The sequence below is a fragment of the Chrysemys picta genome, chromosome 1 (assembly GCF_011386835.1).
Source record: "Chrysemys picta bellii isolate R12L10 chromosome 1, ASM1138683v2, whole genome shotgun sequence".
In the NCBI taxonomy this organism is placed as follows: domain Eukaryota; kingdom Metazoa; phylum Chordata; order Testudines; family Emydidae; genus Chrysemys; species Chrysemys picta.
Genome location: NC_088791.1, coordinates 221,688,871 through 221,704,109, shown reverse-complemented (window position 1 = coordinate 221,704,109; position 15,239 = coordinate 221,688,871). Strand labels below are relative to the sequence as shown.

General features: G+C 42.4%; 1 protein-coding gene across 8 annotated transcripts in view; it reads left to right on the top strand.

Annotated features, from left to right (window-relative positions):
• The window catches only part of FRMPD4 (FERM and PDZ domain containing 4), a 504,114-nt gene that overhangs the window by 448,004 nt on the left and 40,871 nt on the right, over positions 1 to 15,239 (top strand). For all 8 annotated transcript variants that reach the window (XM_065580659.1, XM_005309176.5, XM_065580663.1 and 5 more), the window contains one exon: positions 13,979 to 14,024. In XM_065580659.1, coding sequence (XP_065436731.1) covers positions 13,979 to 14,024 — 46 coding nt within the window. The remainder of the gene's footprint in view (positions 1 to 13,978; positions 14,025 to 15,239) is intronic.

Here is a 15,239-nt window from a genome sequence, read left to right as displayed (position 1 = left end):
CAGGGGCCACAGCTTGGGGTCTCTTGGAGATGTGTTCCTGTTACCATGGACAAAGCACCTGTACTGTGCTTTTCTGCCTACCCCACTGATCCACAAGGTTCTGATGAAGATCAAGCAGGATGGAGTGCAGGTCAACCTCATAGACAGCATTGGTTCTCCTCCCTCGTGGCCATGTCAGTGGAGATGCCCTTAGAGCTCCTGTCGCACGTGGACTTGATATCCAGGGATCACGATTGAATATTTCACCCAAATCTCACGTCACTGCATCTGACGGGCCTCGAAGCTCCCTAGCTAAGTCCAGAAGACCAGGTTTATTCAGAGCACATCCGAGAATTCCTGATGGGCAGTAGAAAGCCATCTACCAGGGTTGCCTACCTGGCAAAATGAAAGAGGTTCTCCATCTTGTGTTCACAACGACGAGTCCTGCCTCTGCAGTCTTCTCTGCAGCTCAGTCTAGACTACCTGCTTTCATTAAGACAGCAAGGGCTAGCCCTTTCCTCGGTTAAGGTTCATCTAGCAGCCATCTCGGCCTTCCATCCCAACATCAACAACCATTCTGTCTTTTCACTTGACATGGTAGTCAAGTTCCTCAAGGACCTGGAGGTTAGGGATCCCACCCCTCCATGGGATTTAAACCTGGTCCTGTCTAAGCTTACAGAACCCCCGTTTGAACCATTGGCAACATGCTCGCTGATAGACTTCTCTTGGAAAGTAGTCTCCCTGGTGGCCGTCACCTTGGCCAGATGGGTTTCAGAGATACAAGCTCTCACTTCGGAGCCTCCATATACGGTCTTTTTCAAAAACAAGGTCCAGTTGCGACTGCACCCATCATTCCTCCTGAAAGTTGTATCTTAGTTCCATTTCAGTCAAGCAGTTTTTCTGCTGGTGTTCTAACCTAATCCACATGCGAACACGGAGTAACAGTGACTCCACTCATTGGATGTACGGCATATGCGAACCTTCTACATACAAAGGACCAAACCATTCTGCAGATCAACTCAGCTGTTCATAGCAATAGCAGAAAGGATGAGAGATCTCCCCATTTCTGCACAAAGAATTTCATCATGGATCACTTCATATATCAAGACATGTTACACCCTTGCGAGCAGCCTGCCCCAGCTAACCTGACAGCTTACTCGACACGGTCTCAAGCCTCTTCTGCCACTTCCTTAGCGCAGGTCCCAACCTGGTCGTCGGTTCATACGTTCACCATGCACCATGCCATGACACAACAAGCCAGAGACAATGCTGGCTTCGGCCAGGCTGTGTTACAGTCAGCCTGCCCTTGATCTCCGAACCGACCTTCAGGTCAACTGCTTGTGAGTCACCTACATTGGAATAAGCGACAAAGTCTCCCGTGGCACCTAATAGACTAATAGATGTTTTGCATGACTCACATGCATCTGACGAAGTGAGTATTATGCTCCAAAATGTCTGTTAGTCCATAAGGTGCCACAGGACTCTTTGTCGCTTTTTACAGATCCAGACTAATATGGCTACCTCTCTGATACTTAACTACATTGGAATGGACATGTGCAAGCACTCGAAGCCGAAAAATGGTTACTAACCTTTCTCTGACTGTTGTTCTTCGAGATGTGTTGCACACGTCCATCCCAAAACCCATCCTCCATCCCCTCTTCGGAGATAGTCAGTAACAAGAAACCAAAGGAGGGCAGCGTTGGCAGGGCATTATACCAGCTCCATGAGTGTGCAATGCCAGAGGGCGCTAGAGCCAACCCAATGGATACCAGAATGGGAAAAATTTCCAGCAACTGTATTCGGGGCACACAAATACCTGCATTGGAATGGACATGTGCAACACATCTCAAAGAACAACAGAAAGGCTACCAACCATTTTTTCTCCTTCCCTAGCATCCCCTGCTGGCGGTAATCTGACGCTTCCCATGACTCAGCCCTCTGGCCAGGTTACTTTAAGTCTCTCCCTTTCCAGGGAGGATTAAACTACAGTGAAATAAGGCCACTTTACTTCAGATTGAAAGTGTCCACGCAGGGGATTAATGCTAGGAAAGCAATCCTGTCTGTGTTTCACTAGTGCTATGTTAGAAAGTACCAGTCCATCCCTTGTATTCAATAAGGTGTCATCTGTGGCTGATCTCTACATCCACTGCAGGAAGTGAAAGTTTTGATTACCTCAGTACTGGGCTGTCACTTGTTACTATAACGAGTGGAGCAGCACAGAGCCTACTTAGAAAGGGGGCTTTCTTGACAGGATCTGCAATTCAGTGAAAAGAAAAATATCAGTTCTTTATGTCTCCAAGGATATTCAAACAATAATGGGAAGTAATCACTTAGTAAAAGTCACAAGTTTTGGAGAAAGAACAGGAGTACTTGTGGCACCTTAGAGACTAGCAAATTTAACAGGAGTACTTGTGGCACCTTAGAGACAGTCTCTAAGGTGCCACAAGTACTCCTGTTCTTTTTGCGGATACAGACTAACATGGCTGCTACTCTGAAGTTTTGGAGAGTTACTCCCATATTTCCCTAAACATACTTTGCCTTCTTCCACCAATGGGGTAAAAATCAAATGGCCAGATAATTTCAAGACATCTGAGGGAGTCTCCAAAACTTATTTTGATCACAAAACAGCCTCTACATCCTGAAACTCATTCAAAAACATGACTCACCCAGTGCCTCTTCCCTCACCCAGCCCCAACTAGATTGGTTCTGAACCCACTAGGAACATCAGAAACATCCCAAGGAATTCAGAGCATGAGAAAAATATTTAAAAGACTAGAAATTTCTAACATTTCTACCTTTTTTTTGTAACATGAGAATATTCATCTTGACAGTGTATGCTCTGGTTTTATTGTAGAAAGCAGAATATTTGATATGCCTGCCAGAGAAGGCTTGCTCTGCACTCCCCCACTTGCACTTGCAGTGTAAGTCCTCTACAAGTATGTTGACACAAAGGGTCAGAGTTTTGTATATCTAATGTATATATGTGCCAATGTGCAGCTAATGTGTCACCTGCATATAACTGATTGTATGTGCACACATGAAAGTATGCACTAAATTGCACTTGTCTTGTCTGGAAACTCTGTCCAAAACTGTGCATCCATTTTTGTAGGAAACACTCTTACTCAGAGACAATACACACAATTCTGCAATAGCAACAGTGTGGCCTGATGAATATAAGTCTTAGTTTTCAAGGGAATGGGAGCTGCCTTTTTTTAAGTGAGATCTCCCTCCTCTGTATACTGCTTTAAAGTAATTTACAGTACTTCTGTAATTCCCTTCTTAGGGACATGAGATAAATAGCCATGTTGGGGCCAGCCTTCACTGCACCTTATTGATTATACATCTAAAGTTAACTCTGCCTCAGAGCTCTTGGAACTTTGGTGATTAACAAAAGAGAGTGCACAGCATTCAAAACTTTGGCCTGGCTGAGTTATCTCTGAGTTCCAGATGAAGGTTCGTCTCAATTTATCTATTTTTGATCCTGTAAAACAAACAAGCAGAAAGGCTAATTAGAAGAGGAAAGCTGAACAATTAATTATTAGACAAGTGAGCTCCATTTTTAAAAGGTCAATTTTTCTCACTGGGAGTATACCGTACACAGCTGCGGCCTGGTTCCCTGCTGCCTTACACCTTGTGTCATCATTTACATCAGTGCAAAGTGGCCAGAAAATTATGACTGGATGAAAGACTCATTCCTACTGAAATATACATGCACATCAGTCAGGCTCCCTGTGCTTACACACTGGTCACAATGAGCAATGCTGGTTCTGTTGGATCAGTGGGGCATGTGAACTCTAGGGCTGAAGACATTCCACTTAACGCTACTGGCCATGGCACCCTTGAGAATTAAATTGGTGGCGTATCAGCCTTCCTAAGCACTTGAACTGATAACAACGATCACAGAGCTGTATGAAGAGAAAGCTGATCTAATAAATAACTTTAAATTGTACTGGAAGCCAGTGCGGAAACAAAGAACTGATGTAATACGCTCGATGCAATTAACATTGCTAAACAGCTGAGTAGCCACAATCTGCTCTAGTTGATGCTTCCAAAGAATTTCGGATAGTACTTGTATTGTTGCAAGAGGAGCTCAAAATATTGTGGGTTCTATATAAACCGTTAGCATTTTGGGTGGTGCATTTGTTTTGGGGGAACCAGCATAGGAGTTCAATCAAGTGCCACCCATAGGTTGGCATGGGTACCATTTCCAGTTCAGCTGGAGATGTTAAGGTTGCTCATTTGGAAGTACCTTAATAAAGCAGATGGGGGCACGTTTCTGTGGGTTTAGGATTTTGTTGATGGGGACTATAAATAATACACTGTCAAACAAAACCACTACGAGTCATGGGTGTGGATGACTCATAATGTGCTGTCAAGCAAAACATATTAAAAGTCAGGGGCGTGGTTGGGCTATGTGGTTTAAACAAAAACAAACAAACAAACATGGGATTCCACAGGAATTAATTGAGGGCAGGGTAGCAAGGCCTTTCACACAATGGCCTGCACATAACATGCAGGTTTATCTTCTGGGGCTTGGTCCTCAAATAGGCTCCAGGATAATCTCCATTACTTTATTGCCTTTCCTGGGTTTATACTGGCATAGCAGATGCCTTGCCTCACTTTTACAAAACAGGTTTTGGAAGCTGGCACCAGAAGCCAGCCAAGAACCTGAGTGAATTTTGCTAGCTACGTGGAACCTGGGGTAGGATGGTTAGCGATGTAGCATGGAGATCCACTGACTCCTTTCACATGTCAGAGCTGTGGGACAAGTCTCAATAAATTCATGCAATTACAGGAGCAGAAAGGCTGGTCACCCAATGGCCCATTACAGAGCAGCGGGTGCTGCGGTACACAGGGTGATGTGCAACCCATCAATTAGCAATGTTAACAATCTTGGAATCGCCTCTTGGCTGTTACATTTGTCATTTGGCTAAATGGTTATCCATATCCACACAGCAGTCTTAACTCAAAGGTTGCTGGCAGGGTGGTTGTTTTCCAATGGCCCCATGCAGCAATCATGCAGGCACATCACAGTTAACATCCTCAGGAATCTAAATGGCCTTGCTCAGAGCAGCATTCTTAAAAACAGTTTTGGTACTTTTGGAATCAGTGAGCTGATGCCTGGGTTATGTAGGGGCACTGTCAAGGTGGGGCTTGGAACTGGGTGATGTACACCGGGAGGGGCAAGCAGGGATATTAAACTTGCGATGGTGATCAAGGAGACTGGGCACCATTTGCTATCTTCCGGAAAGGCTGGAAGCTTGGTTCTGCCTTATGGAATTTGGTTCTCAGCCATTCGCAATCAGGGGCCACAACAGCAGTGGTGCAGCGGGGTACAGGGGCACCGGCAATTCTGACAATTGGATGTTGGCATTCAGAGGCATACAATATGGTGTGCAACCTTGGGTGGTCAGTCGCCATTAATGTGTTGTGATTCCATTCCAGGTGAGGGCAAACCGGCCATGGAGGCGATGGTGTGGATCTGTGGGCACAGGATTGTTTTTCTTATGCACATAGGCGGATGTCCTAGTGGCCTTAAGGGTTGGCAACCAGGGTCCAGTGATGGAGCAAGGCTGCGTTGGCATGGAAGGAGAAGCATGTTATTGGACCAGCTCATGCCACTGCTGTGCGCTGATGGGCCCGTCAGCAGTCACTGACATGATGTGGAGAACACTAGTTGGGAATGTATAAAGGAGTTCAATTACTGCCCAGAACAAGAAGGGGCTTAATGCAGAGCCGTGTTGTCAGACATGCATTAATGCAGGATCTGGCTGGGAACCGTGGAGCGCCACCCGGGTGGACAAGGCTCAACAGATTCTGACAGCGGGGTGGCCAAATCCCTTGAGGTTATAAAAAGCTCAGCAATTTGGGCATCCTGGGACACCAAATTATTCAGGGGGTATGGGCTTCCCCTGTAAATCCTGGGAACCCATTTGTTATGCCCAATATAAAAGGGGGGCAGTAAAAGATGTCTGGGAACCCGACTGGGTTTGCGGGGGAGGCAGTCAAGCAAATCACTGGCACCTCCTTGTGGCGGATGTCAGTGCACATATTCCATAGGGAAGGTATAGTGACCAAATAAATGGCTTGGAAAAGGATTTAAAAAGAGATGTTCATTAAAGGAACAAACAGGTGGCAGTTGGGGACTCCTATGACTGATAAGGCAGGGAGCCAACCCCCCATTCTTATAGCCCACCTTAACCCACCTACGAGGGAGGTGGATGGTAAGGTGCCAGCAATGGATTTGCTGGAGGGACCTGGATGGAAAAGGAGGGGGAGCTGGTAAAAGCCCCCGGGTAATTACAGAATAAACATGGGGTTACCTGCACTGTACACGTTTATCTGCTGGGTAGTCTGACACATCTAATAATAAAATTGCGGCCTAATTAAACCCATGTCAAATGTTTCCTATCCTTCTTTCTGTATAGCCAGACAATAACATTGCTAAGCCACAATCTGCTCTAGTTGGCGCTTCCAAATAGCTTATGATGTTACTTGTATTCTTGTAAATGGAGCTCAAAATATTGAGGGTCCTATAGAAACAGTTGGCAATTTAGGCGGTGTATTTGTTTTGGTTTGCTTTTTGTGGTGGTGGTAATTTCTTAGATAGTAAAACAGTGAAATTTAAATAGGTAGAATTCCTAGGACTTTCCCCACCATAATGACAATAAAGGAAAAATTAAAGTGAAATCAGTTCCCGTAAAACTGACAGACAGTCCTAGAGAATGAGGGCTTCTTTCTCCCCAAAATCTTTATAGCAGCAACACAAGCTTCCTTTCACTATCAGCCAAAAGGCCTCAATCCTGATCTGATGGGGCCACTTCTATTAGCAAGAGAATAATTCAATCTCCACACACACTCACTCCTTGGCCCCGTGCTGAGACTGCCAAGAAGGGTTCCAATTAGTGCCAATTGCAGACTATGAGAGTTTTAAAGATCGACTTTCACACTGTGCCAAACCTTTAAAAGAGAGAACATTTATATAAAAAGCAATTTGCTTTGACAGTAATTTTCTGTATTCCTGTTGCTATTATTGAAGATATTTATGTTAGAATCAGTGTCTCCTCTCTCTCAGCCTAGTTTCTACTTCTGCTTGATCCTGCAGTGCAGTAATAATCGTATGCTTGTGTCTTTTTATGTGGCAGTGGCCATTTTAAGCATCCATTATTTGAACTATTTGAGGGGTCAGATTTGTTTGAATAAGAACCCTGCAAAACTTCCAGCTTCACATGCAGACTAATTCTGCTTCTGGAAATCTTCACATCTGTAATATCAGACTTAAATCTCTCAAGGAGATTTTTTTTTAATGCTTTTCCTGAATCAGTGCAGCGATCCAAACTAAAATACTGCTAGGAATAATTAAATACACCACAAAGTGCCTTTAGAAATTCTGGTCGATTGGCATTGGACATCCCCAAGGCTCATTGTATTTTCCTACCAGTTGCCATGGATGAGGTTCTCCAAGAGTCTTAAGCCACTTTTGTACTTCAGCCCACCCGAGAGCTTACAGCGGCACAGCTGTACCTCTGCAGCTGCGCCACTGTACGGTCTCCCATATAGCTGCTCTATGCTGACGGGAGAGCTCTCACGTCTACATACTTAAACCACCCCCAACAAGCGGCAGTAGCTATGTCAAGGGACGCTTTCCCGCCGACGTAGCGCTGTCCACATCAGCATTTCTGTCAATATAACTTATGTCACTCAGATGAGTGTTTTTTCACACCCCTGAGCGACATCAGTTATACCGACAAAAGTGCTAGTGTAGACATAGCTCTGGGTGCCTGTCTCAATTATGGGAGCCCCCCAGGGCTACCCTATAGCCACAGGGCTGCCTGGAATTTCCTCAGTGCTGTGTACTATGGCCTCATCCCTGATATAGCAGCGCTTGCAAAGGGGTCTTTGGGAGGCATCCATCTGACTGTCTTTTTCAGTGATTGTACTGGAGGAATTCTGCCACAACCAGAACCAGGGCTTTAAGACCCCTTTACACTGGTCCAGATCTTTTACAAAGAGGCCAGGAGTGAGGCTGTCACCCAGAATTCTAACCTGGTACTGTGTACCACCGTGGAGCTGATTATGAGCTCTTAGCCGTAGCTTTGAGTTGTGGAGGGTGCTGAGTCACAAGCCCAGATCCACAAGGGAACTTACTCACCAAATCCCCAGAGGTAGGTGCCTAAATCCCAGGTTTAGGCTCCACTACAATCCAGAAAATGCCCGCTGGAGTGCCCCCTAACCTGTAGTCATCTAAATTCATTCAGCACCTCAATATTCAAGGTAAAAGTTGCCTAGGTGCCTAAGTTTCTGCCTTTGGGCATCTAAACTGCTGCCTCACTTCAGGTGTCTGGATGCTTATTTCCCACCTAAGCCCCAATGCTATCCACAAACGAGAGGAAGACAGGCAGAAAAAGTGCTTCACTTGCCTGTGGGGCCTGATCTAGTAGATGTGCTCCAAACATGCCTAACGTTCGTGGTGGTGGCCCAAAGTGTAGGAGATGCAGGTTCAATTCTTCCCTCTATCTGACTAGGAGAAAGGATTTAATGAGGGGTGTCCTGCCACTGGACCATGGAATAGACTTATGTGGGGCTCCCTCGATCTCTCTCTTATTGAAGCTGTGCTACTGTGGATAAATAATGAGTCATTGGTCCAGAGAGAAAGAGCAAGCGAGAATAACTTTATAGCCTGGTGCGGTGAGAGACACAGGGTTCAGTCCTCTGCTCCAGTGACTCTTTAAGAAATGTCCCTGACCTCTGCTAGATCCCATAAATTCACATGGAGCTTGGGGACAACCTCTGTCTCTCAGGGGAACAGTCAGCCAGAAACTTTAAAATTCCAAATAGATTGGACCCCTTACATAAGGATAACTCATGTAGAAGAACTCAGGGATATTGTGTGTGTGTGTGCCTCACACACAGAGAGAGATATGCAGTTAAAATAAAAGCAAACCCTATGAAGCCAAATAAAATGGACTACAGTAGACTGATCTCAGATTTAAGATGAAAAATCTTTTGCTGTCTTAATGTCTACAGTAATGAATGGCATTAAAATGCATAATCACAGAACTTTTATTAGCCTAGTTCTGGGAAGTTAAAAATGGCTTCATTTTGCTTTGAATACGATTGATATTTTTGCCAACCTATTACTTTTGGCTCCCAGATTTTAACTCAGGGGATGAACACAACACTACATTTCTTTAAATCAGAAAATGTAATTATGTATGGAGTCTCTGGTGACAGTCATAATTCTCAACCCAACAAGATTCAAATATGAAACACAGACCTTTGTCACATATGGCAAAGACCCAAAATGCAAGACACAGCACAGAAATTTCAGAGAAGGAAGATCTTAGTGATGTCATTGTTATCATTGCATTTCCGAACAATAGTTGTAGAATCTCATGATTCACACTGAATGGCTCAGAGATAAGTTTGGGCCTAAAAGGGAGGGCATCCCTGACTGACATAATATAAATACTACTGCTGTCGTGTAATACAATTTCTAAGTACTGAATACAATGTTAGCTGCTCTTGCTGGGGACTTGGCCTCCTTATCTGTACAGAGTGAGATACCTAGTATGCATCTGAGTGCTGAAAGAGTTCATATTTTTCAGTAAAATGGATAGCAAATAAGTTCTAGTTCTCAGTTCTTAAGAATGAATACAGATTGTGTCCTTCCCTCACTCTCCTTCCTTACATACTGTATTTTCTATGATTATGAAGCACAGAGACAACTACTTCCTTGGTCCATATCTCTCCACGTGATACTGCCCCGACTCACTCTGCCACTGTCTCTGATTCAAATGGACATGAAATGGCAAAAGAGGGACCATATTTCCCCACCTGCAATTTCACAGACAAAGTCAATGGCTAACACTGCATCAGAATGTTAATGCCTTATGTTGTCTGAGAGAGATAATACTCAATAATACTACTTCGATCTTTTTAAATGTTCTGTAATTTGATTCTCAGACTATTGATATTCTCTTTTTCTTATGGCTGAAGTACCTGCAAGGAGTAGGTGGAATGGACAAATATAATCATAATACAGGGCTTTGCAAAGGTCAAAGAGATGAGCCACTGAATTTCCCATTCTCGTTGCAACTTTGTAGATTTGTACTTCTCAGTTAATTCCCTTTCCTGAAATGAAGAGAACTTGGCTATAGGTACTTGAATTCTTTGTTGGCTGGGCAGATGATAGAGCATCCTAAAAATCTAGAGGCTTCGTCAATGCCATGAAATATAGATTTGGTCTTTTAGCCTGTATGGTCTAAATTCTACTTTTGATTACAATCTTTTTTCAACTCATTAAGTGATGGGTGGATCAGTAGAATAAAAATGTGGAAATCTGATGGAAATTACACACATTTTGATATGCATAAATACCTTCTGAAACTATACTTTAGGTATGTGGATAAAAGACGAAAGAAGGCTTGTGCAAAGGGAAAATTTGACAGATTTTTGTCTTTGTCTTGTGCTGTTGCCTTCCTGGAGTTTTGGGGAGAGCAAAGGTGCAAATTTAAATTAGGTCATGTGATCAGTTTATGTATGTATTTAATAAAATATCTAATAGCACACACATATCCGGCAGGGGTGGGGGTGAGTGGGTTGTGTGTGTGTACATATATGTACACTTTATATATACTCCATATATATATATATATATATATATATATATATATATATATATATATATATATATATATATATATATATACACACACACACACTTGATGGAGTAGTGTAGTTTACAGGTTTTATAGTTTTAATATACATGTGTATATATACACATTATCTCTATATAGGAATTATATGGTGATGTGCATGGTAAGGGTTTCATCAGCATGAGTTTGGGCTAGTTTTGAAGTCATGAGTGAGTGGGATAATGATACAAGTGCTTTCAGATTGAAAGATGAAAAGCACTGTGTAAGAGCAAGGTATTATTATTCCTTCACCAGGTACGCACCAGGTCATCTCAAACAGATGGTGATAAAACATTTACATTACATGCCACCATCGTGTATTTTGCATGAGCCATATGTATTACAGAAAACTATTTTAAGTAATGTTTTAGAGTCTTTAAAAATTGTACTTTAATGCCTTCTTTGTGTGCCTCTCTGTCCATAAAGCCAGGTGCCTCGGTATTACTAGTCCAATTGTACAAGGCTCAGAAGGAGCCCTAAAAATATCTAAAAATGACCAGATATGCTGCCTTATACCTAAAAATGCCTGATTTATGGTCCAATTTCAAAGGTCATTCCAGTGCAAGTGCTGGTCCTATTAGGAAGCTGGGAATTGCCCCCAAGATAGAATTTTAAATTAGTGACCTTTTTGTTATAAAAAAAAAATCTGATACTGGTTCAGTCAGAATCTTGCCTATCCTGGGTCTTGGACAGGTTTAATTTAAGGAGAATTAAAGAGGGAAAACATTTTTCTATGACAAATTACGTTTTTTAAATGACAACACTTTAAAGTTGCCTGTAGCAGAGCCCCTTCAGCTCCTGCCTTGGCTAGGTCCACAAAGTCACTCTGAGACCCTGGGGGTTAGTAACCACAGGTGCAGTTTATTTACAGGCTTATTCCCACCACCATTTCACCATGTACGGTTGTCCCTTCACCACCTATAAGAGAGAGAGGTGCTACCTCCCTGCCTTTTTCCTTTTCTTTCTGCTCCCCCTTTGGCATTCTTCCTCTGAGGCTTTTATACAGCTCCAGACTAATTAGGCAGCAGCTGTCTTTGCTTCCCCAATCAGGGCCAGGTTATCTCCAGCCAGCTCTAATTTATTCCCCTAAATGGGAGCTGGCTTGCAGAGGGTTGAATCAACAACCCTATGCCCAAAACCCTGTCACATGCCCAGTGGTTGGAATGTTAGAGTAAGTTCCTGGGGAGATTAGTGGTGGCAAGGAAGATGGCCAATGGGACATGAAATATTTGCCTCATGGCTCTTCAATATATTACAGATTTGTCTGTAAATCAGTCTACTTACCTACCTTGATGGATATATAGATAAATATGTAGACACCATATCTATAGTGAAGAGATTTCACATGATAAATTGCATTTATTGCATATTTTTGGTTGCCCAAAATTGTAGTAGGTTTTTCACTCAACCAGATATAGTTCTATTATTTTTATTAGTTGATTATAAACACAGGATTGAGATTTTCTTAAAATCTATGAACTTTAATTTAATAGAGGTTTAAGGTAATTCCCTCTATAAACTTCCATGATCCTAAAATTTGCTATTTTTCCTCAGAAATATCAGCACTATGAGTCAAGGAGTACATACTGTTTCATGAGTGAATAAATCTTACTAATAGAGTCTAGCCCTAAATGCAGAATATGATTTCTGAAAATAAAAAATTCATGCATGTAATGTTCCTCCAAGCGACTATTTATTTTAACTAGGCTAAAATGATTTGTAGACTTTTCTATGAAAGGATGTTTAATTTATGTACCATATGTAGCTCTTCCAAAGCTTCACTATCGTTAGTGTTGTTGTGATGGTTGTTGTTTTTCTTCTTCTTCTGCCTGAGATAGAGGATACAATAGGCAAAACCAAAGCTTTCAATTCCTCTTGCTCAAGGGGATATCTGTACTATTTTAATGAAATAATGCAGATATCATGATTAATGGGAAGTTGATGTGAGAACTGAGGAAGTTTTATCATTTCGACTATAAATTTGCAAGAATATATGGTCAAAGTTTGCCCTGTTGCACCTGTGCAATGCCACTGACAGGAGTAGAATCTGATAGGCTGGTTGGGCTAGTCTGTTGACCAATTCTCTTAGCAGGTGTTGGAACCCTGCAAGAAAATGCTGACTTCACCAGGTACACTCCAAAGAGATTTTCTTACCAGTCCTTGAGTGTCTCCTCTATTTCCTTTTCCCACGGTTCCATTGATTTTTTTCAATGGTATTTCAATACAGTAAATTGGCAGCACAGGATGATTGCATACAGAACCAGTGACATGGTGCTTAACCCTACAATTGTGATTTATTTTAGTTTATTCTACTGAACAGTTCTGGCATTCAAATTAGTTGCACTTCACTTGGCCAGGCAATAAATCACATAAACAGGCAATTAATTACATTTGAAATTAGGAAAACCTACAGAAAATCAACTCCATCTCAACAAAATGGCAACTGACCTTTTCTTAGCTAATAAAAAAACAAGCAATCCAATGATGTAATAAATGAAGTATTGACTTGGGTTTTCTCTTTTGGTAATTAAATAAGCATTTATTTGTCCTTTACGTTATCAGAATCACTTGATCATGCAAAATTTCCTAGTGGTTTCCTCTCCAGTTTTAATAGCATTGACATGGAATTTAGGGTTGTCTTGTAAACTCACCTGCTCAGATAATTGTGCTGCTTACCTGGTTTCAATTCACTGGTTTTTTCCCAAAGAAGAGCTATAAGATTTTGAAAGAATGATCTTTCTTTGATAATGTTGTAAATATTTTACTGTAAATGGGATATTCTGAAAATCTTCCTTTCCCCCAGTTCCCAAAGATGAATTCAGGAAGACTCTCGGGGCCAAATTCTGCCTTCACTTTTACCCATCCCTCCCCAGTATCTTCAGCTGAATTTGGCTCTAAATCTGCAGGAGCTGGATAGCATGAGAAACAACTGCATTTTATTAAGCCAGTGAAAGAAATAAGTAGTTTGCAAATAATAAACAGATTTGATGAATCCAAATCTATTCCACGCTCAGTAAGGAAAGCTATCATTGCCATGCACAATTGTTTGATGAAGCCAATAATACCTCCCAGTATAAACTGCATAATAAGGTTCAAGTCAGGTTGGTTTGTTACATTGGAAAACACTTCATTTTTTATATTCATTGTGACTTTGGTATATTATTCATCCCTCTAATGCTCTGCTATGTGATTGTAATAAACACTTGGCCACAGGATCACAGTTTTCTCCATTAGAAAGAAAAGCTTATTATCTTTAGAACATGAAAGTATGGATCTTCACTCTGTTTTTTTTTCCCTTACAGAAGCTGCAAAGAATCGATCCTCCTGACTGTTGTTCAGCCTTACCCTGTAAGTATCTATATTGTTTTCTGAATTAGTTTCCTAGCAACATAGATGCTTTTGTCTGCCTATTTTCTGTCTGTCTCTATCTTATCTACATAACAAAAAATATAAGTGAAACAAAGGCTGTGCCTTTGAAGATAAAATGTAAGACTATATACCACTGCGTACATCAGTGGAACAATTTAACAGTGATTTAAATAATAATGGTATGTTTTGACTTGTACTACTAGGAGTATACCTAGTGCTTAGAACAGCAGGCTGAGTTCTATTCCCAGCAGTCCTACTGACTTTCTGGGCAGACTGACCAACTCTCACAGTATGTCAGCGAGACTCCTATTTGTAACCAAAATCTCCCAACTCCTGATTTAATAATGTTATCTCCAGCAGTGTGGGAGGGGGATCTCAGGACAGGTGATCTGGCAGTGGCAGGGCCAGGACGGGGTGGAGCAGGGAGTTGGGAGGGGAAAACCCCATCTGCATGCTGTGGTGAGAGAGCTTCAGCGGCTGCTGGAATGGGAAGTCATGAGCTTTGCCATCTTGAATCCCAGAGCTCAAAAGTGAATGGCTCCATTGGCTCACTCCCTACGAGACAGGGATGATGCTGGCTTGCTGTTGTTTGAGGCGGGAGTGATGGGCATGGCTTGGTGAAGGGGCATGGCTTGTGTGTGTTTAGGAAGGAGACTCAGGCAAGGCAGGGAGATCCTGAGAGAAAAGCAGCCAGGGAGAGCAGGGAACGCGGGAAGCAGAGGTGCTTGCCACCTTCCCCTGTAGGGGGGCTCAGTGCTGGGTGGGGAGAGAGAAGGAGCCCCAGTTGGGTCTAGGGGGTAGGAGGCTGAAAGGAGCATAAAACTCGTATTGCCTCAGGATCTGGAGGGGCTGAGTCTTTTGGATGGGAGGCTGCGCTGGACAGGAAGGGCCATTGATGGGCTAGAATCTCAGTTCATTGAGACATCATTTTGTGATGAAAGATAAATATAGCCAGCTTCCCCTCCCCGCTTATATGTTTGTAAAAGGAGAATTAAACCAATAGTAAAGGATTAAAAGGATTAAAATATTGAAATGGGCAACCTTATATGTAGATTTAATTTGCTAAAACTTTAGCTCTCTGTGGGTGGAAAAATCAGTGCGTCCAGGGTGTAATTGCTTTTACAGAATACAGATTAAATATATTAGCCATTGTCAGATTAAATGTCCCACTTTATACATTAGAAACATTACTGT